The 16813-nt window shown below is 46.6% G+C and overlaps 1 protein-coding gene across 5 annotated transcripts in view; it reads left to right on the top strand.

The window, feature by feature from the left end:
- Nucleotides 1-16813, top strand: part of LOC113919640 (high density lipoprotein binding protein) — a 70586-nt gene that overhangs the window by 20901 nt on the left and 32872 nt on the right. For 3 of the 5 annotated variants that reach the window (XM_027589091.1, XM_027589093.1, XM_027589096.2), the window contains exons 2-3: nucleotides 14748-14812; nucleotides 16036-16147. In XM_027589091.1, the coding sequence (XP_027444892.1) occupies nucleotides 16072-16147 (76 nt within the window). In that variant the 5' untranslated portion in view covers nucleotides 14748-14812; nucleotides 16036-16071. Of the gene's footprint in view, nucleotides 1-10211; nucleotides 10342-14381; nucleotides 14419-14747; nucleotides 14813-16035; nucleotides 16148-16813 lie in introns of those variants that run through there. The other 2 variants (XM_027589092.1, XM_027589095.1) reach the window with 2 other exon arrangements.

Below are 16813 nucleotides of genomic sequence, written 5' to 3'. Positions count from 1 at the left end.
TGAGGGTCTGCTGACTGGATTGTACATAATCTCTTCTTAGGTAAACCAAACTCCTACTATGTTATCTAGGGCATTCAACATCAGTTTCTTTTAAGTGGATCAAGAACTTAGACACAGAGCAATTAGAATGTCAGATTCCTTGAGGTTTTTAAAGAATTTTTCACCTAACATAAGTTTTTTTAAAGCAACCTGCCCTTACTGAGAATTTCAATGTGATAAATTTAATATTGGTAGAAACATTTCACTCTTCTTTCCTTATTTTGCATTCTTAAATTATGTGGTTATGTGAACAAGTAGGGCTGGCATAAACAGGTTTGGGGGCAAGTGTGTACCCTCACAGGTGGGAGCTGGAGTTCTGGGCATGCGGGAAGCGGTCCACGAGTGGAGCTGGTGGGTGGAGACCTGCTCAGTCGGCAGGTCTGTTATGAGGCTTTGTGTCCCACCATCATTTGCCCGGCCCCCTACTAGAAACACAATGTCCAATCTTTTGCTCCTGCAAAAAAGTCACAGTGTGTTTGTTTCTCGGCACCTATGTGAGCACTTGTGGGAGAGGTTCCAAGAAGTAGGAATTACAGAGTCAAAGAATATTTGTATTTTAAGTTACAATATATAATCAAATTGCTCTCCAAAGAGATCACATCAGTTATTCCTCCAGCCACACCAGTTTTCCTGTTCGTTTTCTGACGTTCATCAAACTTCATTTTTGCCAAACCGAGAGGCGTAATTAATGTAGGATCTCCTCCCACTTGCAACATGCATTTTCTTTTGTACAACTCATTTTGTAGAAGATGTTTGTATCTCTTTTTTTTTCCCTTTTTTTGGGGGGTTGTTAATGGGTTGTTGGAGTCCTCGGAAGGAATGCTGTGCACTAAACTTGGTCACTTCCTTCCCGGAAGCCTTTGAGACAGCTCCCTGTAGCACGCACTCCTGGGCGTTTGTGGCAGAGGAAACCTTCACGACAGACACATTTGTATTCCTTGTATTCCTTCCCCTAATCTAAATTTATTTTAAACAATAAATCTGTAGTAAGTTGATTTGGGACTCTTTAAAAAGATTAATATAAAGTTTATTAATAAGAAAACCTTTTTGTCAGATTCCATTTCTGCTTTGGAAAACCAACTCTGTAGCACCATTGTCCAAATAAGAGTTTTCTATAGAATTTTAAAATTTCTACTATCCACCTTAAAAGCGTTAAAAAAAAAAAACGGGTGACATTAAGTTCAAGAACATACTTTGTTTATCCCAATCCAGAGCATTGTTTCATCATGTAATCAATACAGAGTCATCAGCAAGATGTTTTTCGTTGTGTTTTTTCGTATGAAGTCTTCAACATCCAGGGTGTATTTCAGACCCAGAACATGCATCATTTGGGAGTAGCCATGTCTCGAGTGTCAGTAGCCACATGTTATCAGTATTTGCTGGCCAGCATGGCTAAGGGGCAGTTTTCGTTTCATTTCTATGGAAATCCATTAACTTATCCTTTTGAACCTAACATTGTCCCATTCACTCTTTAAAAAGAGTTACAAGGTGTGGGGGTGCCTGGGTGGCTCAGCTGGGTTGAACATCCTGCTCTTGGTTTTTGTTCTGGTGTGATCTCGGGGTCGTGAGATCAAGCCCCACATCAGGCTCTGCACTCAGCGGGGAGTCGGCTTGGGGTTCTCTCTCTCCCTCTGCCCCCACCTTGTGCGTGCTCTCTTGCACGCTTTCTCTAAAATAATCTTTCTTTAAAAATAAAAAGAGTTACAAGGTGTGTTTATCTGACACATGTTCTTGAATTAGGCTCTAAATAAATGCTATTCTTTCCTCATCTGTATAAAGATAACAATGATTATTTCGGTATTCATGAAATTAGTGGAGTACTACATTAAATGTATTCGTTTCGTGGAATTAAATGTTAATATTCCCATACAGTGAGATGGCTGGCTACTGTAGGGCAGTTTATCTTCCTTGATCTTTTTAACAGTTTACAAAGGCAACTTGTAAAAGTTGAGAGCTTAAACGACTTGCCAAGGTGACCCAAATAGGATCCGAGCAAGACTCTGAACTTACTTGTCCTGACCACAGGTGTGCTGTTCTGCATTCAGTCTGTCCTCGCTGTGGATGCCTCTGATGACTTAGCCAATGCTTAGGTGGAAGAGAAGGATGTGAAATCTAGTAGCAGGGTCACTGAAGAACACTTCGGTCCCCTTTCGGTCACTTCCTGAAGAGAAATGAAACTGGTGCGGCGCAGAGCAGAGTGGCACGGCGGAGACTGCAGCCCGTGGCCATTTGTTGCCCTCCCCGTTGGATGGGATGGCTGTACTTTAGGGAATAGGCTGCCAAGTTGGATGTCCTACGGTAATAAATACCATTTCTGAGCCAAAGGAACCTAGTTTTGATGTGTTCATTATTAGACTATGTTCCCAGTCAACCTGCCACTACAGTTTATAGCCAGGTATAAATAAGCTGAATCATAAAATGAGTTTATTAGTATATTTTTGAGCTATCAGGAGGGATAAAAACATATTCTTCTTTGCGCAGACCCCACCACCACACTCGGTATGGGAGAGCAGACCGTGTGAAACACTCCCATCCCTCAGTGCCAACCTCTTACAGGATCATAGGGCCTCTGAGCAAGGATCAGACCTGAGGGGCCCCCATAGCCTCGGAGGGGTCCTCTGGTCCATTGTTCTTCCTGATCCCTGTCCGCACCGCTCCACTTCCCTGAGTCCCGTCAGGTCATTAGCTAGAGCAAAGAGGGTAGGTAGCCTAAATGACACCCCTCTATCCATGTTTATCCATTGACAGGCTGTTGTTGGCTGTTGCTAACAGTGTGCTGTGATGACAGAATCCTTGTCTATGTTCCCCTTCACTCACACAGGAAAACTGTTTTTCAAAAGTAGACATCTAAAAGTGAGATTGTTGGGTCGCCTGACTGGCTCAGTCAGTGGAATGTACAACTCTTGATTTCAGGGTTGTAAGTTTGAGCCCCATGTTGGTGTAGAGATTACTTAAAATCTTAAAATCTTCAAAAAAGTTAAAAAGTGGGATTGCTGTCTTAGGGTGTTTGCATCTTTAGCCTTAGTAGGCCTTGTGAGTGGTATAAAGTAAGGACCTACGCTTTTTCCTCATTTAGATAACCAGTTTTCACAGAGGCATCAATTGTAATTTGTCCACAAGTTCACCTCTGATAAAAGTGATAGCTGTCTGTTAGGGTGTCTGCGTGGGGTGCCTCCCGTCTGCTCCACAGTTCTCTGTCCCTGCACCATACTGTCTGAATTACTGTAGCTGTGAAATCTCGATATTCGGGAGGGCAAGTTCTCCCTACCTTATTTTCCTCAGAGCTGTAATTGGCTGTTCATAGCCTTTGATCTTATGTATAAGATTTGTTGAATAAATGTAATTGTGTATGTAAATATTCTAAAAATTATATCCAGAAATATTGTTACACAATGCAGTATTATAACAATGGTACAGGGCGCCTGGGTGGCTCAGTTGGTTAAGCGACTGCCTTCGGCTCAGGTCATGATCCTGGAGTCCCGGGATCGAGTCCCGCATCGGGCTTCCTGCACAGCGGGGAGTCTGCTTCTCCCTCTGGCCCTCTTCCCTCTCGTGCTTTCTATCTCTCATTCTCTCTCTCTCTCAAATAAATAAATAAAATCTTTAAAAAAAATAAATAAAAATGGTACATAGAAATACTGTCTAAATAAAAATTGCATAAAATCTGGTTGCAAAATTCCATACGCACCTGCATGCCCCTTTCGAGGTTTAAGCTGCATTTGCATGAATTTCTAGTCTGTATAGGGGAGAAGTACAGTCTGTATGATTAAGTCTTCCTAGGTAGGTTGGACATGGCACTTCTCGATTTATTTTTAGGTCTTCTGCGTATTTTGACAGAGGTTTTTAGAACCTTCTCTATAAATCCTATTATTTTCTTATCAGATTGACTTCTGATGTTTGTTGCTGGTGTTCCGGAACATGTTTGGTTTTGTGTACTGATCTTGTCTCCAGAAAACCCTGAGTTCTAATAGTGTATCTGTAGCTCCTCCTGGATCTTGTACTTGTACACTTGCGCTGCCTGTGAGCCCTGCTGTTTGCTGCTTCCAGTTCTCACTTCAGTTCTTCTTGCCTTCCTGCCCTGGCTAGGATCTCAAGTGTAGGTTCGAATAGAGAAAGCGCTCAGTTGCAGCCCTGTTGGTCTTTGTGATCCTAAAATGAATGTTTCTAATGAGGGCTCCTGGTAGGCACCTAACATTTAGCTAGGGAAGTGTCCTTCTATTTGTTCTTTTTATGAGGAATGGGCAAATTATATCAGATTCTTTATTTGAATATTGTGAGGTGATAAAGTCATTCTTGCCCTGGTGTAATAATATGGTAAATTACTTTGTCTTCTCTTTTCTAAGTAGGCTCCAAAGTGGGGCTTGAACGAAGACCCCGAGATCAAGACCTGAGCTGAGAACCGACAGTCGGACACTCAACTGACTGAGCCACTCAGGTGTCCCTACTTAGTCTAATATTGCACCAGCTTGCATTATTGGAATAAAATAGACATTATCATTATATATTGTTTTGACTTTCTAGATGAGTTTGCTAGATTATTAAGTATCTAGATGAAATTCATACATTCTTCTGTTATACTTGTCTGGGAAATATTAAAGTCTCCTGGCTTTGTAAGTGAGTTGGGAAGATAATTTCTCAGGGCTTCCTTGCGAAAGCATATGGTCCTGTCTCTAGGTTGAGATCTTTATGTTTGTTTCTTTGAAAATTGGGGAGGATTGGTTATATAAACTCCGTTTCTTTTTTTTTTCTTCTTCTTTTTTTTTTTTTTAGATTTTATTTATTTGAGAGAGAGATAGAGAACCCAAGTAGGCAGAGAAGCAGGCAGAGGGAGAGGGAGAAGCAGGCTCCCCACAGAGCAGGGAGTCCGATGTGGGACTCGATCCCAGGACCCTGGGATCATGACCTGAGCCGAAGGCAGCTGCTTAACTGACTGAGCCACCCAGGGCCCTATAAACTCCATTTCTAACAGACTGTTTGGGTGACTTGTTTTTCTGAAGTTGCCTATTTTCTCTGTTTTCAAGGTGCGTGTATGTGTGCGTGAGCGTGCGCGTACCTGTGTGTAGGTGTGGGTTCAAGTCTTTTTTTTTAAGATTTTATTTATTAGAGAGAGCACAAACAGGGGGGAGGGGTAGAGGGAGAAGCAGACTCCCCACTGAGCAGGGAGCCTGTTGGGGAACTCCATCCCAGGGCCGAAGGCAGATGCTTAACAACTGAGCCACCCAAGTGCCCTCAAGTTTTTGATACTTGTCTTATTAGAGTTCTTGTATGATTTTTCAGAGTCTGTGGCTGTAGTTTTGACCCCCTTGAATTCTTAGTATTGCCTGTTCATACCTTTTCTTATTTTTTTTTCCATTGGTCAATTTTTGCCAGAGACCTGATTTTTTTTAAAGACTCCACTGTAAGTTGTATTTATTCTCTCTAGTATGTTTCTTATTTCATTAATTTCTTGGCTGCATTAGTGTAAACGTTCTTTAGATTTATTTTGTTCTAATTTCAGGAGAGGATGATTAAATTTTTACTTTTTCCTCTTCACTAATATGATGGCTTAAGGCTATAAACTTGTCTCCAAGCAACACTCTCTGGCTTGATGCCACAAGTTTGGATATATAACTGCTTATTGTTTAGTTGTAAATATTTTCAGATTTCTTCTTTGACCCATGAGTTATTTAGAAGCAAGTTTTTAAATTTCCAGGCTTCTTAAAATTTTAAGTTGATTCCTAATTGATCGTGTTGTATTTAAAGAATGTTACGCTGTTAATTCTTTGCCATTTGTTTTTGTTTTGTCCTAGCTGCTGGCCAGTTTTTATAAAATTCTGTTACGATTAAAAAGAACATGTCATTTCTAATAATTGGGTGAAGGATTACATAAATCCAATAAAGTAGGTTTATTAACTACATTGTTTTAATTTTTTGTACAGTTTTAATCTTCATAATCTGTGTTACCAGAAGAGCTGAGTCTGTCTTTGTCTGTAATCCTAGATATGTCAACTTCTAGTAACCTTCCTGTTCTTACTTTATATATTTTGTAGCTGTGTTATTAGATATATACATAATCAGAATTGATTTGGATTTTTTAATCTCGACCTTCTTAGTTCTTACTCTACAGTCTACTTGATATGAAATTAATATGGCTAGCTCAGCTTTTATTGGTTAGGACTTGTCTGGACTGTTCTTCCATTCCTTTACTTTCAGCCTCTGTGTCCACATGGTGGCTGAATTAGCTTTTAGCTGCATTTTGTATTTACATTAGATTATTACCACATCTGGATTCATTTCTTTCATTTTGTGCTTCATTTGCCTTGCTCATCTTTTACTTCTCCTGCTTCCTATTCTATTTTCTCTTTTCATCTCTTTTAGTTAGTAATTACTAATACAAAGTAACATAACTGGGAAGTAATCATGTATATTGTAATGGATACCTCTGAACCTACCACCTAGTCCATGATCTACAACATTGCCAGTAACTTCTGTTTGAATGAGAGTTTGGTTTTTTGATTTGAAAGTTAAAAATTGTGATTTCACTAGATTATCTTTAAGTTTGTATCATTAATTCAACAAGGTCTAAAATTAGTATTTCTAACCTTTCCTCAAATAATGTTCTGAAATATTCCAACTTCAGTTTCTTCCTTTCACCTTATATTTGGTTGCTGCTTATAATTTTATTTTGTATTTTAATTTTCTCCAGATTTTACTGTTATTAGTGTGTGGTCAGTGCTTGTTTCACTTTATCTGGGTTACTGGTTTCTTTATCAGTATTCCTCCTGGCAGGACTCTCTGGCTCTCGCTTTCTTCTTACTGGAGCATGTCCTTAAGTGGTTATTTCAGGAGCCATCCATCAGTAGCAATAGCTTTCTCTTAGTCTAAATGTGTCTCTTTCACTCTTGCCCTTAAATGAGAGAAAGGATTCTGAGTTGACAGGTAGTTCCTTCAACATAGTTTACGGGTGTTAGTTCGTTTTCCTCTGGTAGGCATTGTGCTGTCTCCTGGTGTTCCTCTGTAGATAACCTGTCTCTTCTCTAGTCATTTTTAGGTTCTACTCTTTGGCATTCTGAAGTTTCACTACAGGGTGTTTCGGGTGGATTAGTTTAAATGATGCCGCTAGCTACCTGTTCTGTCTCTTGCATGGGGGGAGGGATAGCGTTACATCCTAGAATCTTCTCTGCTATTTTTCCAATACTGCTTCTCTGTTCCTTGTGATTGCTTCTTTCAGAACTTCTATTAGACATATGTTGGACTTCCTCATTCTCTTATCTATGGTTTTTTTTTTAAAAGATTTTATTTGAGAGAGCAAGCATGTTGTTGGGGGGGGGTTGGGGAGAGGGAGAGAGAATCTCAAGCAGACTCCCTGCGGATTGTGGAAACATAGATCTCGATCCCACAACAGTGAGATCATGACCTGAGTCAGACGCATAACTGACTGAGCCACCCAGGCACCCCTTTTATCTGTAGCTCTTAACCCTTTGCATTTGTTCTATCTCTTGTTTTTTTTAAGGCCACCTTTATGTCTTACATCTCTAATCACTTTAGGATTTTTTTTACAGTCTCAATCTGATAGTTCTGTCATCTAAAGTTAAGTCTAATCCAATTTCAGTCTTGTTTTTTGAATTTTGGACTTAGAGCCTCTCTACAGTGTGGGTAGATTTGTTTATATCATTTGTAGCCTGTTATGAGGTTTATTTTCTGCTGAGTGGGGTTGCTTTCTGTTTTGTTAATTCCTAGATTTGGGCTTGGGGGTCTTGGAAAAATGGGGTTGTAAAGATTTGAGCCCTAAATCTTTATTGAGTATTAGTCCATGGTTGCTAGCGCTCAAGACGAGCTCCCATCACCTGGTGAAGCAGACTGGGAAGTCTCTATGCTGGCGGGTTTGTTTTCTTTCATCCGCCCCCCCCATTGGCCGACCTTTGTTGAGAGTTCTTTTGAGGGTCATGGCTGTAAGGGGCTGGGGGATGCTGTTCTAAACTTTTACCTTGAGCAGGCCCACATCTTTTCCCATGTCCCCTTGAGGGCTGAAAACCCAAATGTCACAGACTGATGTTCACTTTTTAAGGTAGCCATAGAGGGTTTCCTCACACATTATCTGGTGTGACTGTTGCTGGACCCAGCCCTCTCAGTCTGCCTCTACAAACTATTAGTTTCAGTGCACTGAAGCTTGCTGGGAAGAAAAGCTGGTCATAATTATCAGCAAAGAAGCATCCTGGGATGGTTTGTAGCACAAATTGAACATCTGATTTTACAATATCTTTTGTTAACTGGAGGTCTTTTAACGTCTTTTAAGGCCTTCTGTGCACGAGCTATTCTGAGCTTCTGACTGTGGTGACTTCCAAGCTTCATTGGAAGTTTCTTGACAGTTGACCTGCCAGCTGTTTGGGAATCCCTCCCCTCTTCCTCCCTCTTTACCACCCCCAGCGCGCGCGCGCGCGCACACACGCACACACACACACACACACACACACACACACACACACACACACACACACAGTGCTGAGACTTCAAAAACAAAACAACAAAACACTTGTCTGAGTTGCTGGTTGGTTAGTCTGCATGGAAGGACTATCTACAAACACTAATAACATAGTAAGGGAGCTGAAGAGTTTGGTGCTTAAAAAAGTTCTTCCAAGTCTAAGAATGTGCCACCTGTCCAGGTCCCATCCTAGGGACTTAGGGCACTGCTTTGACGATGATGTCCTTGGCTCTGACGGGTGGATTTTTGACTGCCTCACATGGTTTCTCTCCCCCAGTGATGTCATGAGGGGTTCCTGCTGGCTGGGCTGGGCTTCTCCCTTGGCCTTCAGCTTGCGCATACATTTGCCTACTTGACGTCTGCACTTGACCATCCAGCGGGCATCTCACATCACATCCCCAAGGCGAGTTTTTGCATCATCCCCCCCCTTTTCAGTCTAGTCTTCCTTCGGTTTCCCAGTCTCAGTGCAGGCAGCCAAGAACCTCCCTGCCATTCTTAACTACTGTTATGCTCTGCATCCAGCTGAGGAACTTCTTGGCGCTGCCTTCCAAATCTGGCTCCCTAGTTCATGTACCATTGCCAACCACAGCGGAGAGCTGGTGTCATCTTCAGACTGAACAGCTGCAGTGGCCCAACCCCCCATCCCCTCCCCCACATACTTTGACTGTGTTCCACTGAAAAAAGTACATCTGGTCGCGCCCTCTGCCACTCCAAACTCCCAGTCGTCCTTCCAACCTAAGCAATACCTGTGTGAGAACTCCAGGCTGCGCTGGCCTGGCCTGGGCTTCCCGTCGAAGCGGGGCTCGCTTTTCGCGCAGAGTCCCTGCCTCTTGCCCTGTGTGGCTCCCCGTGTCTGGGGTGCACTCTCATAACGCAGGCAGGGTTCTCCTCCTGACACGTCCCTCACAGGTGCCAGCTGACGCCTGCAGGTTCCTGCGCCGGCCCTGTACCCTTGATTTTAAGAAAATCAAACGGTGTAGCTTTTTCTTATACAAGGGATGCAAACCTGATCAGCCATTCTCACCCTCGAGGGTGGAAGCCCTTTGAGGGTCGGGAGTCTCTCTCCTGCTGGATCTAGGGTTGGGCACATAGTAGGCACACCCATTCTTATCTCCATGAGGGAAGAATGCACTTTAAATGAAGAGGGTTCTTCACACTGGTAGCCAGGGAATAGGGACGTTTTGTGGAGGTGAGCTACATAAGGAACGGAGCCACACAGGAGCGGGAGGGAAGGAAAGTGTGCTCCGAACTTTGGGGCATGGGCCGTGTTCCCATGGAGTTTGGTTAGGCTAGAGCCAGCCCGTCGTCCATCTGTGTATGGGGAGGGGGACAGCAGTTCATTCCCTTTGTGTTGTCCTTCGCGGTCTCTTGTTGCTTTATTGGGTGGGGAGGCAGTATTGCTGGGGACCTGGCTTCCAGAGCGGGCTCGGCCTGACGGTGCGGGTCTCCCCGCTGCGTTCCGGAGGTGGTGGTGGGGGGATGCATCTCAAGTCTCCGTCCCCACCGCCCACCCTAAAAGCCACAGAGCTGGTTCGGAGCTGGGCCCGGTCCCCGGGCTGCTCGCTCCTGCGCGGCGGGGCGGGGGCCGCTAGTGGGGACCCCTCGGGGGGCGGCGTGGGCGGGGCGTGGGCGCGGCGGCCGCCGGGGGGGCGGGGCGGGGCGGGGCGAGGCGGGGCGGCCGCCGCCTGACGTGTCTCGGCGGGATTGGAGCCGCCGCCCTATATAGCCGCGGGGGCCCGGGCGCCGGCCTCGGAGCGCGGCCCGGCTTCTCCGCGGCGGGCGGCGAGCGGACGGGCGCGCGGGCGGCGGGACGGCGCGACGGACTGGCTGACCTCCGAGGAGTGAGCGCGGGCCGGAGGGGTTGGGGGGGGCCGGGCGCGAGCGGGGAGGAGGGCGCGCGGGGAAGTTGGGGCGCGGGGCGGGCGGGGCACGGGCTGCCGACGTGGAGCGCCGGGCGGGGGAGGGGCCGCGGCTGCCTGACCCCCCTCCCCTCCCCCCCGCCGCCAACCGGGCGCCCCCCCACCCGCGCGCCCCCTCCCCTTCCGCCACCCTGCCCGACCCGGGGGGCGGCTACGTGTCACCACTGCGCATGGGCCGCGGCGCCGGCTTGGGAAGAGTGAGAAACTTTCCCGAGTCTGTGGCGCCGGCCCGTGTGCCCCCCCCCCCTCACCCCGCACACACACACCCGCACCTCCGGCGGCAGTCCCTCGGGGTCCTGCTCTTTCCGTGTCCCCCCCCCAACCCCCCAGCCCGGCGCGGGGGAGGGGCGGCCGACCTGGGGCCCGGGCCGGTGACGTGGGCGTCCGGCCGCAGAGCTGCCCCTTCCCCCCCCCCTCGCGCCCCTCCCCCGGCCCGGACTTGAGGGGGGGGTGGCTGGGGGTGCTGGGAGTGCAGTGAGGGTCCCGAAGGGCAGGGCCAGGGCCGGGACAGCAGCAGGGCCCGTGCAGGCCCAGCCGCACCTCCACCTGCTGCGGGTCTGTCTGGCCCGGTGGGCCTGCTGCCCTGGGGGGCTGCAGCGCAACTTGTACACACCCCAGGGTCCGCGCACGAAAAATACATTACGGAAAAATACCGAATTTGGATGAAAGGCGGGGAGTCCGAGCGCGTTACTGCCCCTTTAAGCCTGTCCCCGCCCGCGGGCTCGCGTGGCCTGTGGGAGGGCCTGCTGAGGTGGCATCTGCGAAAGTTCCTCCTGCGGGATGGGTGCCGACTTCCAGAACTTGGTGAAGCCGCTCACCTGGGCCCCGTGGGGGGGCCTCGCTCACACTGGGGCTTTGTGAACTTTTAGCCCGTGGGGAATTTGTTTTTGTTCTCAAGTTTGGCTTGTGGGTCTTGAGAAGCATTTTGGGGGAAAAAAATTCCTTTGAAGGTTGAGTGTGGGGATAAAAGTAACTAGTTTTAATTTTGGAAGAAGAGGAAAGAAGTCCTGGGTTTCCACTGGAGTTTTTTAATATCTCTATTCGGTCTTGTCTAGTTATGTGAAGTAGGGAGATACTCATTAGGTGGCTGAGATAAATAAAGTTCTTTCTGTACTGTTACTTCTTTGCAAAGACCTTTCTTTTTGAAAATGTAATTGGCAGAACATCCCAAGGGAATCAACAAGTACTTCTCTTCTGGTGGAGAAGGAAAATTCTTCCCTTTAAAGATTTTCCTGTTGTATATTTGTTAGGACCAAGCTTCAGATGTAGTCCACAAACGTTGTGACTTTGCATTTCTCCCACCTGATGGGAGTGCTTGGCAGTTCCCTGGGATGGAAGAGAAGAATCTCTGCTTCTCTCTGTCTCATGCTCTCCTTTCTTTGGGCCTAGTTCTGTTGGCTGCATAGTTACATTTTGAGATGTGGACATTTACGCCCTGAAAAATAAGACTTAAAGCCCAGGATGAGAGTAGTTTGCAACTTGCTTGGAGTGAGTGGATCTGAATGCTTCCTGCAGGGAAAGTAGTTGAAAGCAACCAAAATGAGGAAGGAAGGGACTGGAGCAATCTTGGGAAGAACTGGAGGAGAAAGGCCTTCACATGTCTGAAGCAGTCTTGTAGAAAAGGGACGACTTGTTCTCTGTGGCAAAAGTGGGGCAAGAAGTTGTAGATCTTGGCACTACACGAGGCAGACTATTCTGACAGCTGTGCAGAGGTGAAGGGGGGCTCCCTTGGAAAGCTGTACAGGTCCTGTCTGCTGGTATTCAAAGATTGCAGTGGAGTGGTGCCTGAGGTCCCTTTCCAGCCTGATTGAGCAGTGTTATTAGATTAAGTGAAGAACCGTGATAGCCTGTGTTTGGCCTCTATTCTTTGATGATGGGGCCTGTGTGTGGTCTCCTGAGAACCTAAGATAGCAGCGATCACTGGTGGGGTCGTCCAAGGACTCGGTAGAGTGGGAGTCAACTTGTTGGGTGTTGTCTGTGAAGGCAGAGCAGGGGCTGGTGGGGAGCAGGTTTGGGTGGGCATAGAGCTGTGGGGACAGTTTCTTAGGTGCTGCTTTGTTGGAATAGAGGCAGGTAGCCAGTCATGCTGAGAGCATGTTAGGAGAGCTGAGATTGGCTTTCATAAAATCTTAGCCCAGAGCCTCAGGTAGAGGGAGGTCTGCATTTACATTTGGGTCATCAGGTATGTGTTTAAAGTAGGTTGTTAAAAGATAGGGTTTTGAGAAGCTTATAAGAAAAAGAGCAACCTTTTTTGTTGATATCAGAGCCCTAGATGTTAACTCTGCTGCTTGTTGTGATGCATTCATTTCCAGCTGCGGTAAACTGCCACTGGAAATCTGGGGACTAGAGACCCAGTGTATCCTGTCAAACAAGTCTGGAGTTTCCTGGAGATCCACTCTGTCCTGCTGCTGCCCAAGGGCCTGTGCACACTTCGGGGCGTTAGAGGCTCTGGGACAGGCTCTCTCTCCTACACATTAGTAGGTTCAGTGGGGTTGGTGATCCTTTCCTGAGCCCCCTGGACTAAGGGGTTTCATAGAAGAGCTGGCTGGGATTGACTTCTGAAAGGTGTGTGAGCTATCTCAGAAGAGACCTTCAGGAATTGGTCTTATCTTCGTGACGCTAGGTGCAGGGTGGGAATTGCTCCTCAAAGACCTGTGGCTGGAGGGGATGTGGACAGTGACCGTACTTTATAGGCTTATTGAGTGGCTGTCACCGGGCACTGAAGATTTGCCCTGTCCAGAAAGGCAGGAGGGCTGGTCAGTGGGAGCAGAGAAGAGGGTGTGAACATAGTTGGTCGTGTGGAAAAGCTGGGTTATTAGGGGGTGGATGGTTGTGGGTTTCAGGAAGTGGCATAGCATGACCTGGGGTGGGAGGCTGTTGAGATGCAAGGTCAGCAGGTAAAAGAGCAGGTGCAGCCCAAGTAGAAGTTCTGAACAAGGAGGGCCTGGGTCCTGGATTCACTGTTGGCGCTTTGACCTAGAGAACACCTCCATCTTGTGCCTAGACTGGGCTAAGTGTACACAGGTCAGACACTTGGAATCCGAGGGGGTGCTTAACCTTTTATATCTTGTCAGAATCCACGTTGTGGAAGTGCTACTCTGATACTTTGATTTCAGCTTTAATCTTTAGAACTTGTGGGTTAGAATTGTTGGAGGCAGATTCTCATAGTTGTCTTGGTCAGTTTGTCTCCACTTCTCTCCCTCCGTCTTGGTATATAAGAGTGTCTGGTGGGACTCGGGCCCCAGAGAGGCCAGAGCCTCTCTGGCTTTGGTACTTTCCCCTTTGTGACTCAAACCCTGCATTTAGGGTTTTTTTTTTTTTTTTTTTTTTTTAAGTCCTGAAATGCTGCTGGACAATGAGACCCTCTTAAATCCAGAGTCTACTGGTACACCCCTGATTGCCACGAACTGTCTTTCTAGCTTCTGAATTATGCGTCTTATGGACAAGAATTTGGGGATGTTATTCTCCAGTTAGGTGTTCTTATTACTGTTGTCGATTCTCCCATCTTGGACACCTACCTTACCCCTATCATAAAGTCCACCTCATTGCACTCTACTGAGTGTGTGTGGTGTTTGTGTAAAGTGGCAGGTAACCCTACCTGGAAGCCTCCCTATCCCAAAGTCCCCAAGGCAAGATGACCCACACCCTCTTACTTCACAGAGTAGTTCTTGGTCCTCCTCAGATGGCCTTTGAAGGTTCCTTCCAACCCTGCTATTTTATGGCCCGGTTTCTAAATCTCCCGTGTATTAGAAGGGACCAAAGGACTTTTACAGGATAACAGCGAGAACAAAGTAACTACAAAACACACAGCGAGCTCATAAAGACAGTAGCTCTCAGTCACCCTGCAGAGCTCAGGAGCCCCAGGAGCCCCCAAGGTCTGCATTCTATTCTGCATCATAGCACAGTCTCACAGAATCTTTTTCCTTGTGGCTCAGCAGTCAGAGATTAAGAGTACAGGAGAAATTACTCAACCATGCAGGAGAACCAACCATCAATTTTGTAAGCATTTTACTTCAAAATGGTTAAATTTAAAAGTTTTGACATTAAGGGATCAGTCCCTCAGGTCCAGGGAAAAGTTTCCCTCTAAAAGTTCTGGATGGTTTAGATTTTACTGTGATAGGTTTTGTTTGAAGCTAATAGCCTGGGGACAGAGCTTCCTTTTTTTCCCCCAAGAAACTTGTCTAAATATTAGTATTAGTACGCAAAGTGTAGATAACATTTTGCCCTCTTCTGGTTGGGAGGTAAAAGGATCTGAGTTATAGGATGCAGATAAGTTAACTTCTCTCTGGTTTTTTTCTTGTTCACCCTCCCTTTCTGTCCCACACCAGCAAAAACTGGCAGGCTGACAGAGGCGGCCTCAGGACGGACTCTCTGGCTACTGACCGTTTTGCTGGTAAGTGTGACTGTCTTTTCTGAAGGTTTCTTGTCTCTGGGCTGCATGTGTACCTTCTTTCGTTATGTTTCATTCTTAAGTTTCTAGTGACTCAGAGAGACTTGCTGTAACAACAAGAGCCATGTCCACGTGTGCCCCTCAGACGTGTTATCTGGTCTCCACCTAGTTTGAAGCCTTTTCTCTCTCAAATGTGAATTATGTTTGTTCAGGATTCTGAGTTTGGATCTTGCTTCTCTTGAGGAATGCAGAGCTTCATTTTCTTGAACTTGGGAAGAGATCTTACTGAGCTGTGAAAATTATGCAAAAACTCACTCTTAATACATCACTTAGCTGTTTTAATACTTTTTTGCCATGGTGGTAGAAAAAGATACTTGGCACCTAATGGTGTGAAAAGAGTGGGTTCTTCTTCATCGCAGTAGCATGGAGCTCACCTAGAGTTGAAGGGAGGAAGCAAATACCTCTGCCTGAATGAGCCCGAGTCCCACTGAGTACCCTGGCACTCAGGAGTGGGGTCCGGAGGCAGAGATGGCTTGGTTCCTTCCCTGAACCAAGGAACTGTGTGCCCTTGGGCCAGGTTCCACCTGCTCTGAGTCCCCTCTGACCCCTGAGAGCTAGGACATAGGAGATGTCAGCACATGTCAGTGGCACTTAAACCGCCCGCTTCTTGCTGTTACATTGTTGCCAGGGAGCTCTGAGAGACTGCTCTTTGAGCCCCTGGGCCCTTGGGCATGGCCAGGCTGTGTGGTGCGCTGGGCCTTGCTGCCCGTGCCCACGGTGCCCACCATCCTTGCAGAGGTGGGCTGATTGCTTCTTGTAGCGGCTGTCCTGTGGTGTATTTTATAGGCATCAGGAGGCATGTGGATGAACAGACTAAGAACATGACAGAGATAGCTGTTAGGAGAACCTTCCAGAGGTTGATCTGCAGGCTGTCTCTGCAGCTCCAAGACACTGTGGGACTGGAGCTCTCAGCTGGAGCCTCTGGCTCCTCACTTAGAGGATAACCTTTGAGGGGAGAGTTGTCCAAGGACCCTCCTTCACTTGTGTTTTTCCTTTCATTATTTGCTGAAAGTTTGGGTATCATCTTATATCAGAGGTTGTCACAAGTGAAGAAAATGGTGTGGTTTGCTGGTGAAACAGAATTAAACCTTTGGCTAAAACTCTAAGCCTAACAGTTTGGCTGTGCCTTGACTCTCTTCTCTCTGACTCACTCCCTCCCGCTTCAGTGGCTCACCGGATTGTGCGTAGGCGCGAGATCAACCATGAGCTCCGTTGCAGTTTTGACCCAGGAGAGCTTTGCTGAACACCGAAGTGGGCTGGTTCCGCAACAGATCAAAGGTGACCGCCCTTTTGTGCTCATCTTCTCACTTTGAGACACCGCTCCTTCCAAATCTTTGTCAAACCTTATGGCCTTTGAGAAGTGCCTTCTGGGACTGTAGCTTTGGGGGTGAGCCTGGGCTCCCACTTCTTACCTGCTCTGTTTCTCACTGCCGGCGCGGCCCTTGTGTGCGGGGTGGAACTGGGCAGGAGTGACAGATATTTCTGGATACAAAAAGATTTGAAGTGTGGGCCACTTTCTGGAAAGCCAGTGATTTTGATCGTTGGTAATTAAAATGAGATTCTTTTTCAAAATTGCTGTTCCCCAGTTGTGCTGAACTAAAATCCTTCAAAATCCTGGTATATGTTTACAAAAACAGGGTAACTTGATTTGAATGTTAAATTTTCATCTGTAATCTTTCAACTGTAAGTAGATTGTATAAAATTTTCAGGTGAAAGAGTAGGTTAACAATCAATTGTGAGTTCTTAAGTTTAATTAAAATTAAAAATGTACTTTGTCAGTCACATTGGCTGTGTTTTAAGTGCTCGTTTCTAGGGCAGTGGAGACCCAAATACTGCAGAGTGCCTGTGGGGCTGACTCTGTTCTACCTGATGCAGCAGCCCTGTAGAGTCTGCATTTCTAGATGAGGAAAGCAAGGCTCTGACAGGCTCCAGCTGCTTGTCAGC

This window comes from Zalophus californianus, chromosome 3, assembly GCF_009762305.2.
Source record: "Zalophus californianus isolate mZalCal1 chromosome 3, mZalCal1.pri.v2, whole genome shotgun sequence".
Lineage (NCBI taxonomy): Eukaryota > Metazoa > Chordata > Mammalia > Carnivora > Otariidae > Zalophus > Zalophus californianus.
Note: the sequence above shows the minus strand (reverse complement) of the source record. Positions and strands in the feature narration are given on the sequence as shown.